The sequence below is a fragment of the Psammomys obesus genome, unplaced genomic scaffold (assembly GCF_907164565.1).
Source record: "Psammomys obesus unplaced genomic scaffold, mPsaObe1.curated_primary_1811, whole genome shotgun sequence".
Classification (NCBI taxonomy): domain Eukaryota; kingdom Metazoa; phylum Chordata; class Mammalia; order Rodentia; family Muridae; genus Psammomys; species Psammomys obesus.
Window position 1 is genome coordinate 22846858 of NW_026596117.1, and position 20756 is coordinate 22867613.

Genomic DNA, 20756 nt, shown 5'->3' on the forward strand with positions numbered 1-20756 from the left:
TCCATCATCTCGCCTCTTCAGTTTCTGGATTCAGTGTCTTAAAGATTTTATTGTGGAAGTCTTTTACCTTCTTGGTTAGTTTTATTCTCATACTCTGTATAGGAACTTCTTATTTTTAAAACACTTTTATTAGTTATTTGAGAGATTCAAGTTTTATACAATGTGTTTTGATCAGATTAAACGCCCTGACCCTTTGCAGATCTACTCTCCATCCCTACCCACCTGTGGTATGGTTGCTACTGGTTGATGAAACACCATGACCAAAAGCAAGTTGAGGAGGAAAGGGTTTATTTGGCTTATACTTCCACATACTTCCACTGTACATCATCCAAGAGAGTCAGGACAGGGACTTAAACAGGGCCATAACCTGGAAGCAGGGGCTGGTGCAGAGGCCATGGGGATCCTACTCACTGGCCTGCTCAGCCTGCTTTCTGCTAGAACCCAGGACCACCAGGCAGAGAGCAGCAGACAGGACACAGCATTGGGGAATTGGGTGGGAAGGGTCTCACCCAGTGGCCCGGTAGCCACAGGCCTCTGGGAATGGGGGTAGAGCCGTGGCCTGCGAAGTGGAGCTCACCATGGCTAGGCTTGCCCAAGGGGACCCAGCAGGCGGGGGACTGGGCACATGGGGTCTCACTTGCCCCTCCTGGTGGCAGCAGGCCTCTGGGGATGCAGACAGAGCTGTGGGCCAGGAATGGAGTGCCAATAAAAGCATCTTTAACTGCAGATTTGCCTCACAAGAAGAGAAGACTATGACAAATGCACAGCTGCCTCCTGGAAACATGGAAAACTCGAGAACTGAAAGACAGAGATACTCTGAGAAACTCGATGTGCCACACCCTGGGACCTGTCCGTGGGCAGAAACGGAAGAAAAAACGTGGAGTGAGGTGAGTTAGTCTTTGGTAAAATCTTATATTTCTGACTTTAATTTGATCAACGTAGAGCACTCCCTTCGTTGACAGCAGTTCTGTGTTGCCTAGAGACAGGATTACAACCTGAGATAACGCGCTAGGCAGTTTCACTGTGAAACGCTCACAGTCCTGTGTTTTGCACAGACTTTGTCCTCTACCACAGCACCGTGTCCAGCTGTCTGTGGGAACACGGCACAGTGTGCTCCATGGCGGACCACGGCACTTTGTGTCATGTGACTTTTATTTAGACTTAAACAAAATGTCGTCCCATCCTACAAATGGCTGATGACCTTCATGGATCGGTTCTTGAGTTTTGTTTGTGGTAATAGTGGCATATGGTGGATGCCCGCACATATTTTCTGAATGATGGCAGGGACCGTAAGCCCAGGGCAGCCGCTAGGATGGGTGTGAGTTTAGTGTCTTTTAGGCTAACGTACAGGATTCCTTGGCCCCGCAGTTGCAGTGATGTTGGCTAAATGTTCTGCAATGTGTGTTAATTCCCAGTACTGCGTCCGCCTGCACTGAAGAACTTCCTTTGTTCTTTGATAAGTTCAGCTGTCATTCAAGTAATTAGAATCTGAATAATATATATCTGCAACCTTTCATAGTCTTTGAAAATCACCAATCCGTACATGGTGGATTTGATTGCCATGTTTTGAGCATTTCATGTGGATAGTTACAAACTTTTCAGCCCTTTCAACTTGCTCCTTTTAGGCAGCATGATGCTTTTGGGACCCGTCTTCCTTTCCTTATGTGGCTGGGTAGCATCCCTCAGATGGCTAGGCATGGAGGCTCAGATCTCCGATCCCAGCACAGAGTCGAGAAAAGGAAGATGGGCCCATATGAGTTCCTGTCTCAAGACACAGAAGAGACACACACATACAAAGACACATAGACACACATGGACACAGACACGCAGACACACAAACACACACAGACACACAAACTCACACAGACACATACACAGACATACACACACAGAAACACAGACACACACACACAGATGCATAGACACATACAGACACAGATGCACAAACTCACACAGGCACACACACACACACAGCACGTACCTGCTCCTCAGCTGACAGGCGTTGGCTAGTTTGCGGCACTGCTCAGCTCCTGCTAACGATTCTGCCACCTCTGCTCCAGCAGGCCTGTGGGCCTCTCTTGTCTCTGTGCCAGACGGTTCTGCCCTCCGGTGAACTGAGCTCCTGGCTTTTCCTCATGCTGCTCTTTCTGGCTTTTCTGGATCTTCTAGTATGACCTCCTTTGTCTATGAGTGGCTCACCATTTTCTCTGCCACAAAAACTTCCCTAACTGGACTGATTGTCCTAAATCCATCCAAAGTTGTCTGTTCAGAACAGTTTATCCTTCAGCTTTACCCTGATTTAATCTGCATAGGAGAAAATATTATCTAAATATAAATTGGGAGGAATATCAGGTGAGATAAGACACTTTTTCTTAAATAACTTAAAAACATATTTGCTTAAGTTTTAGGATAAAATCTGTATTTTACCAATATTTTTTCCTGAGGACAAACATGTAGTGACATCTTTATTTTCAATATATACTATTTAATATATACTACTTTCAGTATTGTGAGAAGTTTAATATACAATCAAATGCACTTAATGAATAGGGGACATCGTTTAATTAAATGTTCCTGTTTGCCTCAAAATGTGTATCTTCCTTCCTTAAGTAGCCAGAACTGGAAACTGCAGCTATAATTGGTGGGAAGGCCCCTGCAGTAGCTTTTTAAACACACCTTTCCATATCACCCTAACCTACTCGTGGGGTGTGGGGGTGGCAGAGCCGCCTCACTAACAGTTGCTGGGACAGACTGACAGACACCGGGGATTGTGCTGTAGGCTCCAGCAGAGGCTTTAGCCGTTTGCACTACAAGATCACAGCCTGCTGAGTCCTCCCAAGAGCTGGGGGGCAGGGCGTGGGCTAGTGCAAGCGGGCAGTGTCCAGGTGCGGTGTGGCCTTCTCTCTGGAGATGTGACTACCTGTCTATACACAGCAGGAGGGCAGCAATGACACAGCAAAGAGCAATGCTGCCCAGTCAGGCTGAAACCCGCACTGAGTTTCGGGGCTCGCTGCAGAAGCACGGGGCACTTGGGCAGCCGAGTGACTGAAAAGCCCACCCCAGCTCAGTGACCGCTCCGATGCTCCCTGCACAGGCACAGCAGCTCTGTGGGAAAGCTCCTCTCCCTCAGGTACCATTTGTTCTCCCGGAGGGACTCCGGGGGTCCTGTAAGTTTTGCGGCCATCCGGAGCCTCGTAGTTTTCATGAGGTCTTGTGGTTCCGTCTCCTCCAGGAAGAGAGGTTTCCACCCAGAGAAAACAGCTGCACGACACCGGCACTGTAGGCCATGTTCTAAGAACTATTAAGGCTGCTTTAGGTGGCTCATTTCCCATACGCTGCCGCTTTCACTAAGGACAGAAAGGACTCCTCAGAAAGGGATCGCGCCTCATATGAGACTATCAAATGTAATCTTGACACTAATGCCGGCAACAATATCCCTGGCAATCCGGTGTGGTAATTTCTACCAATATCTGCACATCACACATAAAGAAACCAAGACAAATCATTCACTTGCACACCTCTCAGTGTCAAGGTGAGGTGGAGGCCCAGACATTCTGACATCCGTGTTGACACTGTCCCTGAAAATGATCCCATGGGACAGTGGGGTGGTTTGAATGATAACGGCCCCATCGATTCACACCTTCCAAAGCTTCGTCATTAGGGCGTACACTGTTCGAGAAGGATCAGGAGGTGTGTTCTTGCTGAAGGAAGTGTGTCACTAGGAGTGGGCTTGGAAGTTCCAAAAGCTCATTCTAGGCCCAGTGTCTCATGCCTGCCGCCATGTTCCCACTGTGATGACAGTGGATTCACCCTCTGAAAGGGAGCAAGGCCCCAACTAAATGCTCCCTCTTATAAGAGTTGCCTTGGTCGTGGTGTCTCCTCACAGCAATCAAACAGTGACTAAGACACCATCTGAGGTGTTCATTTTTATCATCCCTGCCACGGGTTCTCACATTATAGCGTCAGTGAGTGATGCCCAGAGGTAAAAAACACGAATGCTTATTACCTCGTGGAATTTCCTCTTCCTGTTGTACTAATTGTGTCAACTTGAGTACCTGATAAAATATAATTTACAACTAATGATGTGTTTCAACATTAGTGGTGGGGTCATAAACATTTCTGAAGAAAGCCAGACAGCGTCCGCCAGCCAGATCCTGTCGATAGGCCTGGCAGCTCTTGAGCTGAGCAGGCGGCGACTGCACACAGCATGCAGAGGAAGGGCCGGTCTGTGCTTCTGTGGACAAGCTCATACCGGGGTCTAACTGTAACTTTCCCCCGTTCTTTGTTCCAGTTGCAAGAAGCACTAGCGACGCTGAAAGCTGCGGAGAAGATGCGCTGTAGGATTCAGAGGTATCACTGCCTGCAGCTTGAGAGCTAGCGGGAGTGTTTGTGCAGCAGGCAGGCTGAGCATTCGAGCGCCGAGTCCACGTGAGCCGAGGTGCCCGCGTGTAAGGCCACGGTGAAACTTCTGCTTCCAACCACTTGGCTTGCATTACGTAATTGCGAGGGGCAGAATGTTTGCCTGTGTAAGGCCCTGGTTTCCTCCGAAAGCACCACAAAAAAAAAAAAAAAAAAGACAAAGAATTTATTCACACTGTCCCTAAACTTTACAACTAGCCACAGAACACAGCTAGAAAAATAACACATCTACCAATTAGCTTGTTTTTCTAAGCATCTGCTAAATTATTTTAAGACAATTATTTGGAAATTGTGTAGTGTTAAAAAATTCATCTGTGAGAATAATTCCTTTAAAATATTTAGGATAGAACTTGAAAATTCCAACCTAATTGCCGTTCTTGAAGAACAAGTGAGAGAAATGGAAGCACTCGGAGAAAAGCTGATTGGGGCAGGAATCCATGTGGTAAGTGAGTCTCATCGTTTTCGTTATGTCACTGGTGTGGAAGAGCTGTTCTTTCTCCGGCAGTGTCCCACAGGGCTGCGTTATCCAGCGCAGAAAGGCTCCCTGATAAAAACGCTTGCTTTAGTCACGTTGTTACTACTTATCAGCAGAGGCGACGGTCGGTCCCCTGGCTTTACAGAAACGGAGCACATTAATTAATGAAGGCATACCATATCTCCCTTATTCTTCTTAATTTTTAAAATTGTTTTTATAGTCTCTCTCTTGTGTATGCTGCATACCAACTGCTCTCACACCCGTCTCTCCCCACCCGTCCACTCTTCTTCCTCCCTGTAAGTCTTCTTCGCACATGGCTGTCTGTTCACTTGCTCTGTGACCCCAAGAGAGTAACCAGGGCCGTCCTTGTGAGCATGAGTTAGAGCCTAGTGGGATAATAACTAAAGACAGCGATTCCCTCTCTCCGGAAACTTTTTAGCTCCTTTTTAGTTACAGTGTTTGTGATTAAAATTTCTGAATTGATTTTATTATTTTTGGAATTATGAAATGACACCAGAGCAAACACAAGGTGATTTATGGCTGAGAACATGATGCAGTTTGACTAGCTTTCAAAGCACAGCACTCCAAACCCTCAGAAACCACACACACACACACACACACACACACACACACACACACACACGCATGCGCAATGAATGAATCACAAATGTTTACTAGCTATATTTAATAGTTGATACCGAAGAAAAATATTTTGAACTCCAGTGTTTTTCTTTATTGAGTTATTATTTTACTGGCATGCAAAGAAACCGTGTGACATTTTCACGTGCACATGTCATTATCCATTTTTGCTGTTTCTCCAAACATCAGTTCCCATCCGGCCTCTACTTAATACCTTTTGCTGGTCACCTCATTTACCCCAGAGTGTCCCTTTTCAAAATGCAGATTCCATTTCTGGCATACTTACAGCTGCTGAGTCATGGGTGTAAACTGAAGAAATTGAAGTTCGCAGTAGTCACTTGCGTTCCGACTTAGGAGGAGGCGTCACGGGAAGATCCAGGGAAGCCGAGGGAGGACGCTGCCCCGTCGTGGAGTACCCCGGAGCTGATGAAGTGTGCCTCCGAGCTCTCTAAAATGAGAATGCAAGACGGCGTGTGCAAAATGGAGGTGAAAAAATACAAAGAACTCTATCTAAAAGAGCTGAGAGACAACAACGCCTTACTCTCACTTCTTTCAAACAGGTAAGTGAGAGAGAGACTCTGAGACCAAACTCAGCTCAGCGCCTGTCACTAAAGCATAGTTGTCAGTGAGCTGGGTTCCCAGATTTGTAGATTTTGACAGCTGGGTGGACACTGTAGTTCTGGGAGCCATGCTGGCAGATGAACTTCCTTCCAAATGTTAGTTCAGGACGCATCTTACCCCCTTTTTTTTTTTTGCTCTACGTCTGTTTTCTACCTCAGTATTCTCCCGCGGTTCACTTAATCTATTGGCTTTTGGGTAGGTGTTTGTCTTAGTTAACACAGTGATTATAACTCGATTGTCTGTGTTTTCACAAACGTAAACATGAAAAGATTAGCTGCTTTGGGAAGAGTGTAACTTAGAGCCAAGCTGTCCAGTGCTCCCAGGGCACTTCCTGAGATCTGAGCATCACCGTGAGGGGGCAGCAGGGTCACTGCCCTTCTGCGTCCCCCCCCGCCCCCCCAGCAAGCGCTGATGGACGGCATGACGGACAGGACCAACCCTGAGCTGGAGGGAAGGGCCTGCTGGTTGCCATGACTCCCTGGCGGGTGCAGGACGGGCAGGCCGCCTGGCAGCCTGTTTAGAGCCCGCTGCCTGGGCTGCTTCTGTCTGTCAGTCTCTCATCTCTGTCCGTCCCGGCCTCGCGCAGACTCAGAACTCCTCTTCAGCGCCAAAAGCTCGGTTTCTTCCGCGTCAAGGGAGCGATGTACAGAAGCGAATGCCTGCGGGTGTCTGTGAGGGATTTAAAACATTTAAACATTCTTATTGAGGCACTGAGGCTTTCATTCGTGTGTACAGGGTATTTTGGTCACATTCACCTTCCGCTTCCAATCCTAGCTTCTCCCAGGTCCACGCCCGCCTTCGCCGTCATCCCTGGATTCGGCTCTTTTTTTAATTTTTTTCCCCCGTTTTTAATTATAGCCCACTGAGCTGTGCCCACGTTCTGCTGGGTCCGGGGCTGTCCGCTGGAGGACTAGCCCACCTCCCGGGGACCACGGGCTTAGAGAGAACTGATGCTGTCTCAGAAGACGCAACTGTCAACGCTCCTGTTGGGGGGGGGTGTCTTGCGAGGCTCCCCCCAGCCGAGCCGGGGTGGTGACCGGCGTGCTCTGCGGACGCCTCTGTGCTCAGGACAGCTGCCATCCCGTCATGCCCAGAAGAGTTTGCCTCGGTCCTCCTGGGCCTTGTCTGTCTAATCTACACTACTGAACAGGAGAGGCAAAAGCAGGGACCACAGCCTCACCTCGTTCTGCTCTAAGGGGAAGCGCTTCAGGTTTTCCCCGCTGTGACTACAGCTATTGGTTTTCCATACTTAATTAGCCTTTATCATTTCCCCATATGCTTTCTTCATCCCTACTCTCTCCAGGATTTTATCAAGAGATGCTGGATTTTTATGAAAGACCTTTAATAGACCTAATAAGGTGGTCATGCAGCTTCTGTCCTTGGATATATTTATGTGATAAACTGCATTTATTGATTTTCACATGCCTCTCTGCCTCCCTGGAGCGAAGCCTGCTCGATCATGGTGAGACTGGCCTATCATTCTCCTTTTTCGTTGCGTCTTTATCTAGCTTGGCTGTCTGGCTTCCTAAGAAAGATTTGGGAGTGTTTCTTCCTTTATGGACAAAAAAAAAAAAAAAAAAAAAAAAGAGGGGTATTGGAGCTAGTTCTTTAAAGGTCTGGTAGAATTCTGTATTGAAATCCATCTGGCCCTGGGCTTTTGGCAGGGAGATACAGTTTACAGTTTGTTTTCATTTTTATGTGTCTGAGTGTTTTTCCAGCATGTATGTATGTACAGCCCGTGTGTACCTGGTACCTACGGAGAGTGTGAGTGTCAGGAACTGGAGTGACGATTGTGGCTGCATGCTGGGAACTGAACCAAGGTCCTCTGTCAGAACAAATGTCTTTAACCACAGAGCCATCTCTCCAGCTGTGCGTGGGAGTCTTTAAAATTCTGCTTTTATCTCATTGGTGGTTTTGTATTTTTAACATTTATTTTATCTTGGTTTAACTATGGTAGGTCAAATACATCTAGAAAATCATACAGTTCTTTCAGAACTTTCCAATTTAGTAGAATATCATTTTTTAAAACTATGTCCTCATGATTCTCTGAGTTTCCTCTGTGTCTATTGCAATCATTTCCCTTCATCCCTAAAGATTTATTCTTCTCTTTATTTCTTTTGGTTAACTTGGTTAAATGTTTATTAATTCTGTTAATATTTTCATAGACCCAGGTCTTTGTTTAATTGATTCTTTTTATTGTTTTTGGCTTATTTCGACTTCACTGTTTTTTGTCCTGATCTTAGTTATTTCCCTTAGCCTGCTGCTCTAGGGGACTGATGTAATCTCTTTTTAATTCCTTAATGTTTGTCTTCCCGTTGTCCACTTAAGATCCCAGATTTTTAAATTGTAGTCACTTAGAGCTATAAACTTCCTTCCTAAGACTGCCTTCATTGTATCCCAAATTCAGGCACATTGTGCTTTCATTTTCATTTAATTCTAGGATCTTTTAGGTTTTCTTCTTGGCTTCTTCAATGACTCATTCATAATTCAATAGTGCATTGCTTAATCTACATGAGTTTGTGTATTTTCTATATTTTTCTATAGTTTCCCATGATGTCGATTTATAGCTTTAGGTCATCATGATCAGGTAGAAAGTGAGACAGTGTTTCAGTCTTCTTACTTTTGTTGAGACTTGATTTGTGTTCTAATGTGTGACTTATTTTTAGAGAAAGCTCCACGAGCTGCTGAGGAAAATGTCTATTTTTGGCGTTTGGGTGGAATGTGCTATAGATATCTTTTAGGTCGATTTTGCCTATGTTGTCATTTAATTCCTGTTTCTTTATTCACTTTTTGTACAGATGATCTGTCTAGTGGTGAACTGTAAGAATTGATGTCAATACTGTTACTCTGTTGGGGTTGTAGCTGGGAATGCTTGCTTTACAAAATGTGATCTGCCTCTTTCTGATGTGTTTGTATTTATAAATATAATTTTCTCTTGCTGGATTATTCTCTGGATCAAACTGAAGTAACATTACCCCTTCATCTCTTCTGACCAGATGTGGTTTGAAGTCTGTTTTGTTCAATATTAAAATAGCAACACATGTTTCCTGGTTTCCTGTGTTTGGAATACAAAACCCTTATGATAGTGTATATCTTTGATGGTAAAGCATGTTTCTCAGAGGCATTGAAAATGAGGATTGTGTTTTTTACCTGGTCATCTAGTTTGTGTCTTTTGGTGGGTGAATTGAGACCATTGATACTCAGAATTATTATTGAAAGGTGTCTATTGCTGTAACAAAACACCATGACCAAAAAGCAAGTGGGAAAAGAAGAGTTTATTCAGCTTACACTTCTATATTTCTCTTCACCATGAATGGAAGTCAGGACAGGAACTCAAAGAGGGCAGGAACCTGGAGGCAGGAGCTGAAGCAGATGCCATGGAAGGCGCTGCTTATTGGCTTGTTCCCCCTGGCTTGCTCAGCCTGCTTTCTTATAGAACCCAGGACCACCAGCCCAGGGATGGCACCACCAGTAATGGACGGAGGCCCCCTCATCAATTACTAATTAAGAAAAAGGCCTATTTTTAATGGCTGAATAGTATTCCATTGTGTATATATAAGGTCTGAGTGCATGGATGTACGTCAGATGCAGGCCTGTTGCTCATGGAGGCCAGAGCATTGGATCCCTGAAACTGGAGTTACAAATTGCTGTAAACTGTCCTGTGGGTGCTGGGAACTGAACCCTGGGTCTCCTGGAAGAGCAGAAAGAACTTCTAATCTCTGACCCTTCTTTGCAGCCCAGACTGGTAATTTTCAGAGGAAATGAGCCATCTTGGTTTTTCCTGTTGTGTTTTTGCCCTGGGATCTGCCCTTTTGGAGTTAGATGTCTTGTAAAGAGTTATTTTTCTTGTTCTTTTAATTCAGTGATTTTGTTTGCAGTGTCCAGGAGAATCAAGGTTGTGGTATAGTTGTATTTGTGTGTTGGACTGGTGTTCCAGGCCCCAGCATTTGGTCTTCCCCTGTGGTTGAATACTGTCGGCAACAGTGGCTACCCAGTCATCAGCCCACTCTGCAGGGGCCTACAAAACAGGCACCTGTTAACAGATTTGCTTAGGGAGTTCAGGGACCCAGATAGCACTGTGCGTGTTAGTATGCAAGAATCTGTGGGAAGGAGGGGGAAAGAAAAGGTGGGAAGTTACAGCAGGACCACGTGACTAGTCTCATGTCAAGTTAGACAGGAAGTAGAGGAGAGGATGTACATGGGAATGGGAGTAGTTAAGGCAAAGGGGAAAGCGGGCTGAATACACCGTTAACAGCAGGCTGTACTGAGAGGATAGAGCCATGTGACCTCTCTGTATAATTTAATACAGTAATAAAGTAAGAAAATTAATAAACTAAATACACATTTGACATAATATAAACCAGGCCAGCCTCCGGGGTTTGGAAGAATAGGTATGGAAAAAGAGAAAAGGAGAAAAAAATGAAAAAGAAGACACAGGCGCACAGGGGATTTCTTAGGTTAACTTACAGACTGCAGTCTGGGTAGCTCAGCAATGGCAGCCTCACACCAAAGAGCCTGAGAATCTGCATTCCGCTCAGTCCATGAGGCTGACGCTGTTCCTGGAGAGCTGCTGGTCTCCAGTCTCTGTTGGAGGCCCAGAGAAGTTAGTGCTAATATTGGTGAAAGGGAGCCGCAGCAGCAGGTGAGATGCACTTGCAGCAAAGGTGAGGGGAAGCAGGCGAAAAGAGAAGTCTCTGTCTTTCAGGGCCTTTGGTCATGGCTGCACCCACGTTCAGAGCAGATCTCTGTGCATTAAATGATATTTTCAAGAAAATCTCTCACAGGCGTGCCCAGAAGCTTGAGTTGGAGTTAATTCCAGATCTGATCAAGTTGAGACCTAGGATTAGCCATCATCATAAGTATTCCTTTCTGTTTTTTTTTTTTTTTTTTGAGTCAGGATTTCTCTGTGTAGCCCTGGCTGTCTTGGAACTTGCATAGCAGACCAAGCTGGCCTAGAACTCAGAGATCCTCCCACTTGCCTCTGTCTCCCATGTGCTGGGATTAAAGGCCACCATGCCCAGCTCAGACATTCTTAGCTTTTTCTGATTGAATGTATTTTAGTAGTACAGCACAATATTTTAATATGTTCATATGCAATAGAATTATTAGAATTATCAAGTATGCTATTGCCTTACAGAATTACCCTTTAAAAACATAAATCTTTAGAGACACGTTAAAAAAAAATCAAAGTAGATTTCTTCCATGGACCATAGTTTTAGCAGAGAAGCCACATATCATTAATCTGTCCCATATTGTTTGATTCACTAGTTGGTTTAAAATTTCCCTGGAAATAGACATACCATTTTTTGTTTGCTTCTTGTGTCTTGAGACATAGTGCATAGCCCAGCCTGGCCTTGAACTCACAAAACTACTGTCTTAGCTCCCTAAGCATAAGGATTATAGAGATGTCCTTCCAAGCCTTGCTGTGTTTAAGAACCTTCCTAATCCTATAGTTTACACGGCACCCTGTCACAGCTTCAGTGTTGGCACACGGCATCATTCTTTAAGGTGCACATCATGTTAGAACCTTGCAGTCATTTGGGGGAACATTGGACATACTCAATGTTTACATTTTGTAAACCTGTGCAGGACTGGCAAGCGTCCAGAGCGGTCATGTGCAAATCTGGAGTTGTGGCGGAACACCTCCACAGTGGTGGCTCTTGTGGGGTCCCACCCTGAGTGCCCTCAAGTGCCAACTCTCACAAGCAGCGTCGTGGAGCCACAGGGAAGTGTGTCCCAGCCCCATGGAGGCCCAGAGGCCAGCTGTGACTCCATGGAGAAGCCTCAGTGCTCTGTGAGTTGCATAATCGCACCTCTGGGTTTAACTTCCTGGAGTCCCTCAGTGCTGGGTGAAATACCGAGTTATCTAGTTCGTGTCTCTTTAGTAAGACAAGGTCGCGATAATGTTCGTGAGGGAAAGAGAAAGTTTATAACTAAAAAAACTACCCTGAGCTCTCATTTCCCATAGTCACTGCACACCACTGTGTTAATACTTGTAAACAGATGGACACAGAGCTTTCTTACATTCCACACCCGCACTAGGTGTTAGAAACAGGCGTGAGTGGGGTTACAGGAGTCCTGAAGTGTTTTAAGGAAGAGGTCTTCTTACTTAAACAACTTTGTCCTAACTTCTTTCCGAAGTCCGAAGATAAGAAGACAGTGAGGAGAGAAGAGGGCAAGTCAGCACGGTCCCTGCTCTGTGCTTTGCATCGAGAAGCAAGGAGGACTAAGGAGCTACAGAGAGAGCTGACTGAGTAAGCCCGCTCAGATCTCTTCAACCGGTGCTTGCCATGGCTTTGATTTCATGAAAACCTGAACATAAATTCACAGTGAAAATTCACATGCACTGTAATGTGGACTTCAGACATGCAGAATGCAGCCCCAACCCTCTGAATGTCAGAAAGTTACATTTACACAGTAATAAGTTTTAAACCATAAGAGTAATGCCGACTGTACTCCGCTTCATGTACCTTGAATTTTTATTTCCTTAGATTTTATCATTCATCACCTTTGTTTTATCTTAATGATAACTTCATTCAAAATAAAAGCCAGACAAGTTTTAGCACGTGAATTTCATCACTGGTAACTAGTACAAAAAGAGGAGGCGTACTACAATTATATCACACAAAAGTGATTTTTATTATTTCATTAAATTTTTTGTTTAAGAACTTTACATGTACACATTGAGTGTTTTGGTGAGATCTCCTTACCCCTCTCCTCCCGTTCCACCCACTTTCCTGAGAACTTTATGTGCTTGTTAAAAGCACAGGTCAAGTCTGTCAGTGCTGCCTGGATGGGAGGGGTGTAGACACATCTACTGGGGTAAACTGGCCTTTCCAGGACCACATCCCCAAATAAGACCCATTCTTCCTTCCCCAGCAGCCATTGTTTCCAAAAACTCCTCACTCCAGGGTGGAAGTTCCTAAGCCCCTGGTCCGGATAAGTTTGTGTCAACTTGACACAAACAGGCTGAAGTCATCTGAGAGGGCAGAACCTCAATAGAGAAAATGCCTCCAACAGATCAGGTGGTAGGCAAGCCTGTGGGGCACTGTCTTAGTGATTGATGGGGGAGGGGCACCCTGGGCTGGTGGTCCTGGGCTCTCTAAGAAGGCAGGCTGAGCAAGCCAGGAAGCAGCCCCCTCCATGGCCTCGGCATCAGCTCCTGCCTTCAGGTTCCTGCTCTGCCTGAGTTCCCGTCCTGACTTCCCTTGATGGACTGCAATTTAAGATACACATGCAAAGAATCCTGTTTGCTTCCCGGTTTGCTTTTGTTCATGGTGCTCTCTCGAGGCAGTAGTAACCCCAGCTAAGACATCAATTGTCTGAGATTATGGTTTAATCCAAATGGTTTCAAGTCAAGTTGTTTTGAGACAGGATTGTGATCACAGATGTTTTCTACATATGATAGAGCATAAAGTTTATTTAAACAACTGCTAGATATTTACTCTTTAAAAAAAAAAAAAGCCCTCTCTCTTGTCCTTTGCCTTCTTGCAGAATAAAAAAGATCTTTAATATGCGTCCAAAGGAAGGACATGGGTGTGAAGGCAGAGGACATAGTTTTCGAGAAGTTTCAAAAGTCAATCAAACTGAAATGAGCGTTCCAGTTGTCATGCTAAACCCTGAGGTGAGCTGTAACCTGTTTGGGGATCAAAATCACTTAATCCTGGGGAAAAAAATGTCTGAAAACCCAACAGCCAATGAAGATTGGACTATAGTATTACACATATCAGGGAAACACATGTCTTTTTCACTAGAAGGGCACAGGATTGCTTTTCTCACCTTGAAACTGGCTTGTGGCTAGCTCTACCACACGGAGAGACCACTAACATTCAAAAGCAGGACATCATGAGGTTAGAGTTAAGGTTGTAGTGAAATGTAGGTGCTCGAACTACAGACTTCAGTAGCAGTTAGGTACTGCAGTTAGGCAGCCTTACCTTCCCCCTTTCCCACAGCCCCCAGTTTGAGGGGGCGTTCTGAGACACACTGGGCACCGTACGAGTTTGCAGCTGGAGGGCGCCGTGCAGAACCTCCTGTGTGGCCCTACTGTGCTCTCCCCGGTGCTGCCTCTTCTCACCAGCATGGCTTGATGGGGTTTGCTCGGTGCCCTGTTTCCTAGGTTCCTCCTCAAGGAGCCGTAACTTCCGTGCTTGTGTGGCTGTCCTACTGAGTCTCTTTCAAACCCATCTTCCCCCTTTCCTGTGAAATTTCCCGATTTGGTGGCTTCAGGGATGTTTGGTGGCTGAATCTGTGGGTTGGGAAAACTTTGGGGAGCAGTTTGTCTCTATGCTGAGGTTGGGGCAGCTTGAGGCCAACGGGGCTGAGGTGACGTCTAGTTGTTCAAGATGGTGGTGTTATCCCTGGCTGCCTTTGGCTGGGAAGGCAGCTGGAACTCCCCTACTGGAATGTCCCTTGGGTAGCAGTTGGAACCCCTCCACCAGCCCACACTGGAACACCAGGGCTAGTTCTGTGGCTTAGAGTCCTCAGGGGTAAGAAAGAGTCCCAGGGCTGAATTCTGAGAGCGTTTTCTAATTTCGTGTTGAAAGTTGCTTGGAATTCCTTTGTCATGCTCTGTTGGCCCTTCTCTGTGAATGACTGAAAGGATGGCCTGTCCAAAGACAGTATATACTGCTCTTTTTCTGCAATGGCTTGCGTCTCCCACTTGAAAATTTTAGTACCTGCTGTTGCAGAATATTTTATCTCATTGTGAACCCTGAGACTGTGAACTGTAAAACCTGTCTCTTGTTTGGTGTGGTTGAGCCCTAGCACACACCTTTAATTTCATTGCTTAGCTATCTCTTCCTCCCCACTGTGGGTAATGACCCTGCACTCACCATGTTAGAGGCTTCTGGGATTGCAGGAGCTCAAATCAGCATCCAGCAGCAGAGCTCAGAGCATAGAACTCGGAACCAGTTAAGCCTGTTCAGCTAAATCTAGTTCTCATGGGCACAGAGGATTAGCCATCAGCTTTTTTTTTTTTTTTTTTTTTTTTTTTACCAGAGAAACTGAAAAGCTGTTGGTGACCCTTTAGGAGCAAGTATGCACAGATCAGGCAGCCCTGAGCTTGCTGCCAGCCTGATCCAGGCAGGAGACTCCCAGCTGCAAGTGCCAGGCTCCAAGGAAAGAGACAGCTCGTTTTTGCTGTCCCAATTTAGCTGCTTTTGTCTGCAAATCTTTGCGATGAACTAAAATAAGTTAAGAAGTAAACATCTTCCTTCTCCAGACTAGAAAGAGCATGGCTGTGTCCATGCTCTTCCTGAGTCACCAAGGTCTAGACCGTACCAAAACCAAACCAAGAAACACACACACACACAAACAAAAAACATCAAGAAACCAAGAAAAGAAAGCTTACTTCCTTATGGAGGAGCGGCTGCTTTGCTGGCATTCATCCTTCAAACTGGGAGGTGGTCTAGAGTAGTAGGCAACCTCAGTGGGGCCTCCGTGTGCGACAGTGCAAGGATGGCCGCCCAAACACTATGGATGATTTATTGAACACAACACCCCCAAACCTGAAGACTGGCCACGACCAGGGACACAGAAAGGAACTCAGGAGCTTAACTGTGACTTTGACTCATTTTTCACAGTCAGTTTATAAACGCAAAAACCGCAATTAGCTCATACAGAGGGCGGATGGTGAAACAGGGTGGTCAGCTCTGACTCAAGTTACTTTGTTAACAAGCAGTTCTAGCTAACCTTGAAAGTGTGTCTGGCAGTTGGGGAGCTGTGCTTATGGTTGGGAAGTTTCTAGGAACAACAAGGCCAAAGAGTATGCTGAACATAAGCACCGTTTTTGGTCAATCTGACCTGTATAGAGATTTTTTTTTTTTTTTTTTTTTGTCAGCAACAAGTTGAGATGATGTGGCTGCTGGTGGGCTGGAAACAAATATGGCTATACTTATTCCAAAAGGACCAGGTCTCAACAATAGACAAAATATATAAATGTTGTTTTTATTTCCTTGGATGAGGGGATGAGATGAGAGCCTTTCCGAAGCCTTTCTTGCTCTTTCTGAACATTCTTTGGTTGTTTCAACTAAGCTGATGTGGCTTAAACGCTGACTGATTCAAGCTGGCTTCTCTTGACTCCTGACTGAATTGCCCTGCTTGGCTTCAAACTAATTCTGGCAATATATTTAAATCTTCTGGCTCCTTCTTATTCTCTCGCTCACTTTTGTCTTCACCTGTTTCTATCTCATTCTCTCTGCAACCTGTCTCTGTAAAACTGTCCCAGTTTAAAAACAAAAACAAAACTTTTAGTAAAAAAATTCTCTTCTCCATGCATGGTCCTTGGTTGGAGTATCGGTCTTCTCAGCCTCAGTGGGTTCCCTAGTAAGGGGAACAGGGACTGTCTCTGACATGAACTCATTGGCCGGCTCTTTGGCCACTTCCCTCTGATGGGGGAGCAGCCTTACCAGCTACACAGGAAGACAATGCAGCCAGTCCTGATGAGATCTGATAAGCTAGGGTCAGGAATAGGAAGGGGAAGGTCCTCCCCTATCAGTGGACTGGGGAAAGGGCATGGGAGAAGAGAGAGAGAGAGGGTGAGATTGAAAGGGGACAAGGGAGGGGCCACAGCTGGGATACATAGTGAATAAACTGTAATAACAAAAATTCTCTTCTCTCTCCTTGTGCTGCTCTTAAGTAGCTTCTGTTTCTGTTCTGTTCTCATGAAAGTTGGATATATCCTATCTCTGCCTCATTCTGTCAGATCTTTCTCTGATTCATTGCTGTGTCTTCCCCTCTATTAGAGGTCACTTTCAAACATGGCTACTTCCTTCTAGAACTAACCTTACCTTTATTGTTTGAGATTAAATGTGTGTACTAAGGGTGTGTATTAAGGGTGTGTCTGTATTCCAGCCAGATCATATTGTAATCCGGAGTGTGTCTGCATTCTAGCCAGATCACAGAGACCTAGAAGGTTTTTGGACGTGATCCCTTGCCAGAGCAGCCATGTTGCTGAATTAAAATTCCTCTATGGAAAATGGAAGACACAAAGGCGGCTTGTGAGACTTCCATGAGAAATCAGCCTTGAGTCCAGGGATGATACTCCAGAGCTCTTTGCTGAATCCTCTTGGTGCTTTCTTCTCCTTTCACCTCTTCTTCCTTCTTTTTTCCCCCAGAGAGAAAAATTACCTATTTGTATCTGAGTACTTCCACAGAGAACTTTTAAGGTCCAGTGGCCTCACTCACGTTTACCTCTCTCTTTCTCCCTGTCTCTCTCATATAAATAGAAATATACATATAATGTAAATATAAATATAATATAAATATACATATACACACATGTATAATATGTATAATATCCACACACACATATTTTGAAAACTGTTTTGGTTACTATTAATCCAAGCAAAAGAGCAGTATTTTGTTACTTCATTTCCCTTGAGTCTGAGTCTCCTGTGTTTCACTGGGATTTGTGATGCTGTTCAAGCCACGTTTGCAAATCTCTGAGGTAAAGCTTCTCACCTTGGAGTGCCTGGGGCGCTATACCCAAGAATGCCTCTGAGGCTTTTGTGACCTTATGGTTTAATCTGGCAACTACAGTATCAGCTTATGTGTTTCTGAAGTCTTAGCATGTGGCCATAGCCGTGGTCATTGCTGGGTCTTCACACCACGTGTTCTGAGCAGCAGCCTGGATTTGATGCCACCTCGGAAGGTATTTATTTTAGAATCATGAGGTGGAGGTTACAAACGGGAAGAATTTGGAGTCAGCGTATGGCTTCATGCTTCATTCTCCTCCTTCCATCAGTTCCAATCCTGCCTGCCCTTAGCTGAGTCCCTGCTCTTCCAGACTTCATTATCAGTTTCCCACTGGCCTCGAAGCCCTTTCCACTTGTGTTTTTTCTAGGCCTAGGTATTTCCACCCTCATAACCTGTTCTTAAGTTACATTGTTCACTACTAAAAAATGTAAACCCCTGCTTTTTAATGTTTGTACTGTCATGTTACATGAGTATACACGCGTAAATGAGAGCTGAGGCTGTGGCTGAATGGGAGAGAGCTCACCGAGCATGAGCCAGGACCTGCTCCAAACATGTACACACACACACACACACACACACACACACACACAGAGAGAGAGAGAGAGAGAGAGAGAGACAGAGAGAGAGAGAGAGAGAGACAGAGCAGGAATCAAATGATTTATAAGTTAGTTGTTAAACTTATTTTACTTTTAAGCATTATAAGGAGCTTGTGAGCTGCCTGACCACGTGCTGGGACTTGAATGGTCCTCAAGAACGGCAGAGAGTGCTCTCCAGCCCCTGTAAACACAAACCCTATGATAGTTGTTACCGATTCCAAATACTGAGAACTACGGAATGCTTTTTCACGCATTTAAATTGTCCTCTGAGATACTGGTGTGAAGCAAGAGTGCCCCACATAGAACGGGTGGTCGGATTCTGATTTTTAAGTAACACAGCGCTTCCGCTTGCTTTAGGGAGAGGCAGCAGCTGAAGAACACCCAGCGTGGGTCCAGGAGACTCCCAGGGCCTCCTTCCTCACCGAGATGGACCTTGAAATGACAAGGATCCAGTCTGCCATCGCCGAAGCCAACACCCGGGAACGCTCGGTTAAGAAGGAGCTGGCGGTGATGAAGCAGCTCTACCAAGGAGAGTTAGAGCGCATAGACGGCATGTGGCTGGACGTCGTCAAGAGTAGAAGGGAGCCAGCGAGCCGCGCTCATGCCTCGCCGCTGAGGCCCACTCCGAGGACCTGCCTCAGGCCTCGTGTCGGCTGTGGAGGCCCACTGCACCCTGGGAGGCTGGAAGGCGTGTTGAGCAAGCCCGGACGCTAGTCCAGGACAGTTTCTCTCCCTTCATTTTTCATTACATATAGCATTTCCTGCCTTGCTGTCCTCATGCAGTCGATTCAGTTGATGTGATGTTTGCATTATTGTAAGTTGTGTAATTATAGGTTAAATTTCAGAGTTCGCATAAATGTAAACATCAAGCGCTTAACTGTTTTTGGAAGATTATAACCCAAACCCAAGCCTTCAATGCTGACACCACTCTGGGCACATTCATACACGGGTAATTTCACTTTGCTGTGATTTTCATTGTTGCCGCTAGAGGAAGCCTGGAGAGTGGAGTCTCTCCCAGAATGCATTGCTGGAATACAGGGAAAGGACCAATTACACAGCGAGGACCAATAGCGGAGCTGGAGTAACAGAACTCCCAGCGTGACTAGGATAATTCCTCGTTCCGTGTGGCTGGGAGTGTGTGGTGGACAGAGAGGGCAGGCCGCCTTGGTAAGGATGTGCGAGCAGCCCGGAACCTGTCCCGCACTGTCCCTCAACTCCATGCTGCTGTTCTGCAGGATTCCTGAGACCAAACGCTTCCTGCCTATGCAAGGATGAACACGTGAAGAAACGTGATACTGATCATTTTCCTTGGGGGGGGGGGGGTTTAAAAAAAATCTACAGACCGGTTTAATAAATACAGACCTTCTTGCCCATCTTCCCGGTTTAGTTCTAGCTATTGTATGTATTTGGGAAGCGATGCTTTGATAAATTGATGCCTCATGAGCTGAAGTGCCTGCTGTAAGCAAAGCCACACATTCACCTTATACAGCTGCAAGCACAAGCAACAAGTGTTTAAGCACAAGTGTTTCTTTTTTATTAGTTGTTGGGACAACTTCATACACGCGCACAGTACATTCCTGGCGCATGCTCTCTCTTATCTCCCTCTCACTCCTGTCAACCTTCCTCGTTCCCTACTTTCCTCTCTCCTAGAATTCCTAACTTCTGGGTTTGTTTTGTGACCAATTTAGTTGAAGCAGGGCCATCTGTGTGGCCACTGGATTGCAATCCACTGGAGCCTGGTGTTGTCACACGTGGGCACACAACCGAAGGCAAGGAACCCTCTTTCCCTAAATCTATCCTTAGCAACTCGTTCGGCACTAGGGTGCGAGGCCCCCTGAGCCACCCCGCTTCCCTTCCGGGCTGTTGCTGGCCCTGTTCCTGTGCAAACCCCGGGGAAGGCCTGTGCAGGTGGGAGCCCGTGGCTACCGTGGCTGTGCCGGCCAGAAGACAGATTTGGGAGCCTCTCTCCTGCCTTCTGTTCGCCAGAGCCCTGGAGGGGAGTGGGATCTTAGCCATGCTGAGGGCTGAGCCATAACCTCCCTTAGTCAGCACTGTGGGGACAGCGTTTCCAGGGACGCCCTGAAGGGTCTCCTCTGCAGTGCCTCCGAGGGCCGCAGGGTTCCCGGAAAGCTTCCACTTCCTGTCATTCTGGACCCACCTCAGAAAGTACATGTGTTATTATATAGCACATGTGTTAATTATAGTATTTATAATTATGTATAGTATCATAATTATATAGTATGTAAAGATACATAGCTATCTCTTTGGAATGGATACAGGAGAGGCTCATGGGCCCCACAACTTACCTCTCAACTACCTGCTCTCGATAGATCCAGGGAAAGAGGGAGTCCTTGCCTTCATTTATGTGCCCGTGACAATACCAGGCTCCGAATATACATAATCATCTAAATATGTATCTTTTTATTAAGGTATTCAAAAGCTTTACATCCCAATAACAGCTTCCCCACGCTCCTCTCTGCCCAGTCCCTTCCTCTCATCTTTCCTCCTCGTTTCCTCCTCAGGAAGGGGTG

General features: G+C 45.8%; 1 protein-coding gene across 1 annotated transcript; it reads left to right on the plus strand.

Annotated features, from left to right (window-relative positions):
- Positions 1–578: 578 nt before the first annotated feature.
- Ankrd26 (ankyrin repeat domain containing 26) lies at positions 579–19365 on the plus strand. Its single transcript, XM_055629182.1, has 8 exons — positions 579–887; positions 4292–4350; positions 4762–4861; positions 5888–6093; positions 11744–11948; positions 12296–12408; positions 13649–13778; positions 18583–19365. The coding sequence occupies exons 1-8, from the start codon at positions 579–581 to the stop codon at positions 18937–18939; spliced, it is 1479 nt and encodes a 492-aa protein (XP_055485157.1). The 3' UTR covers positions 18940–19365.
- The last annotated feature ends 1391 nt before the right edge of the window (positions 19366–20756 follow it).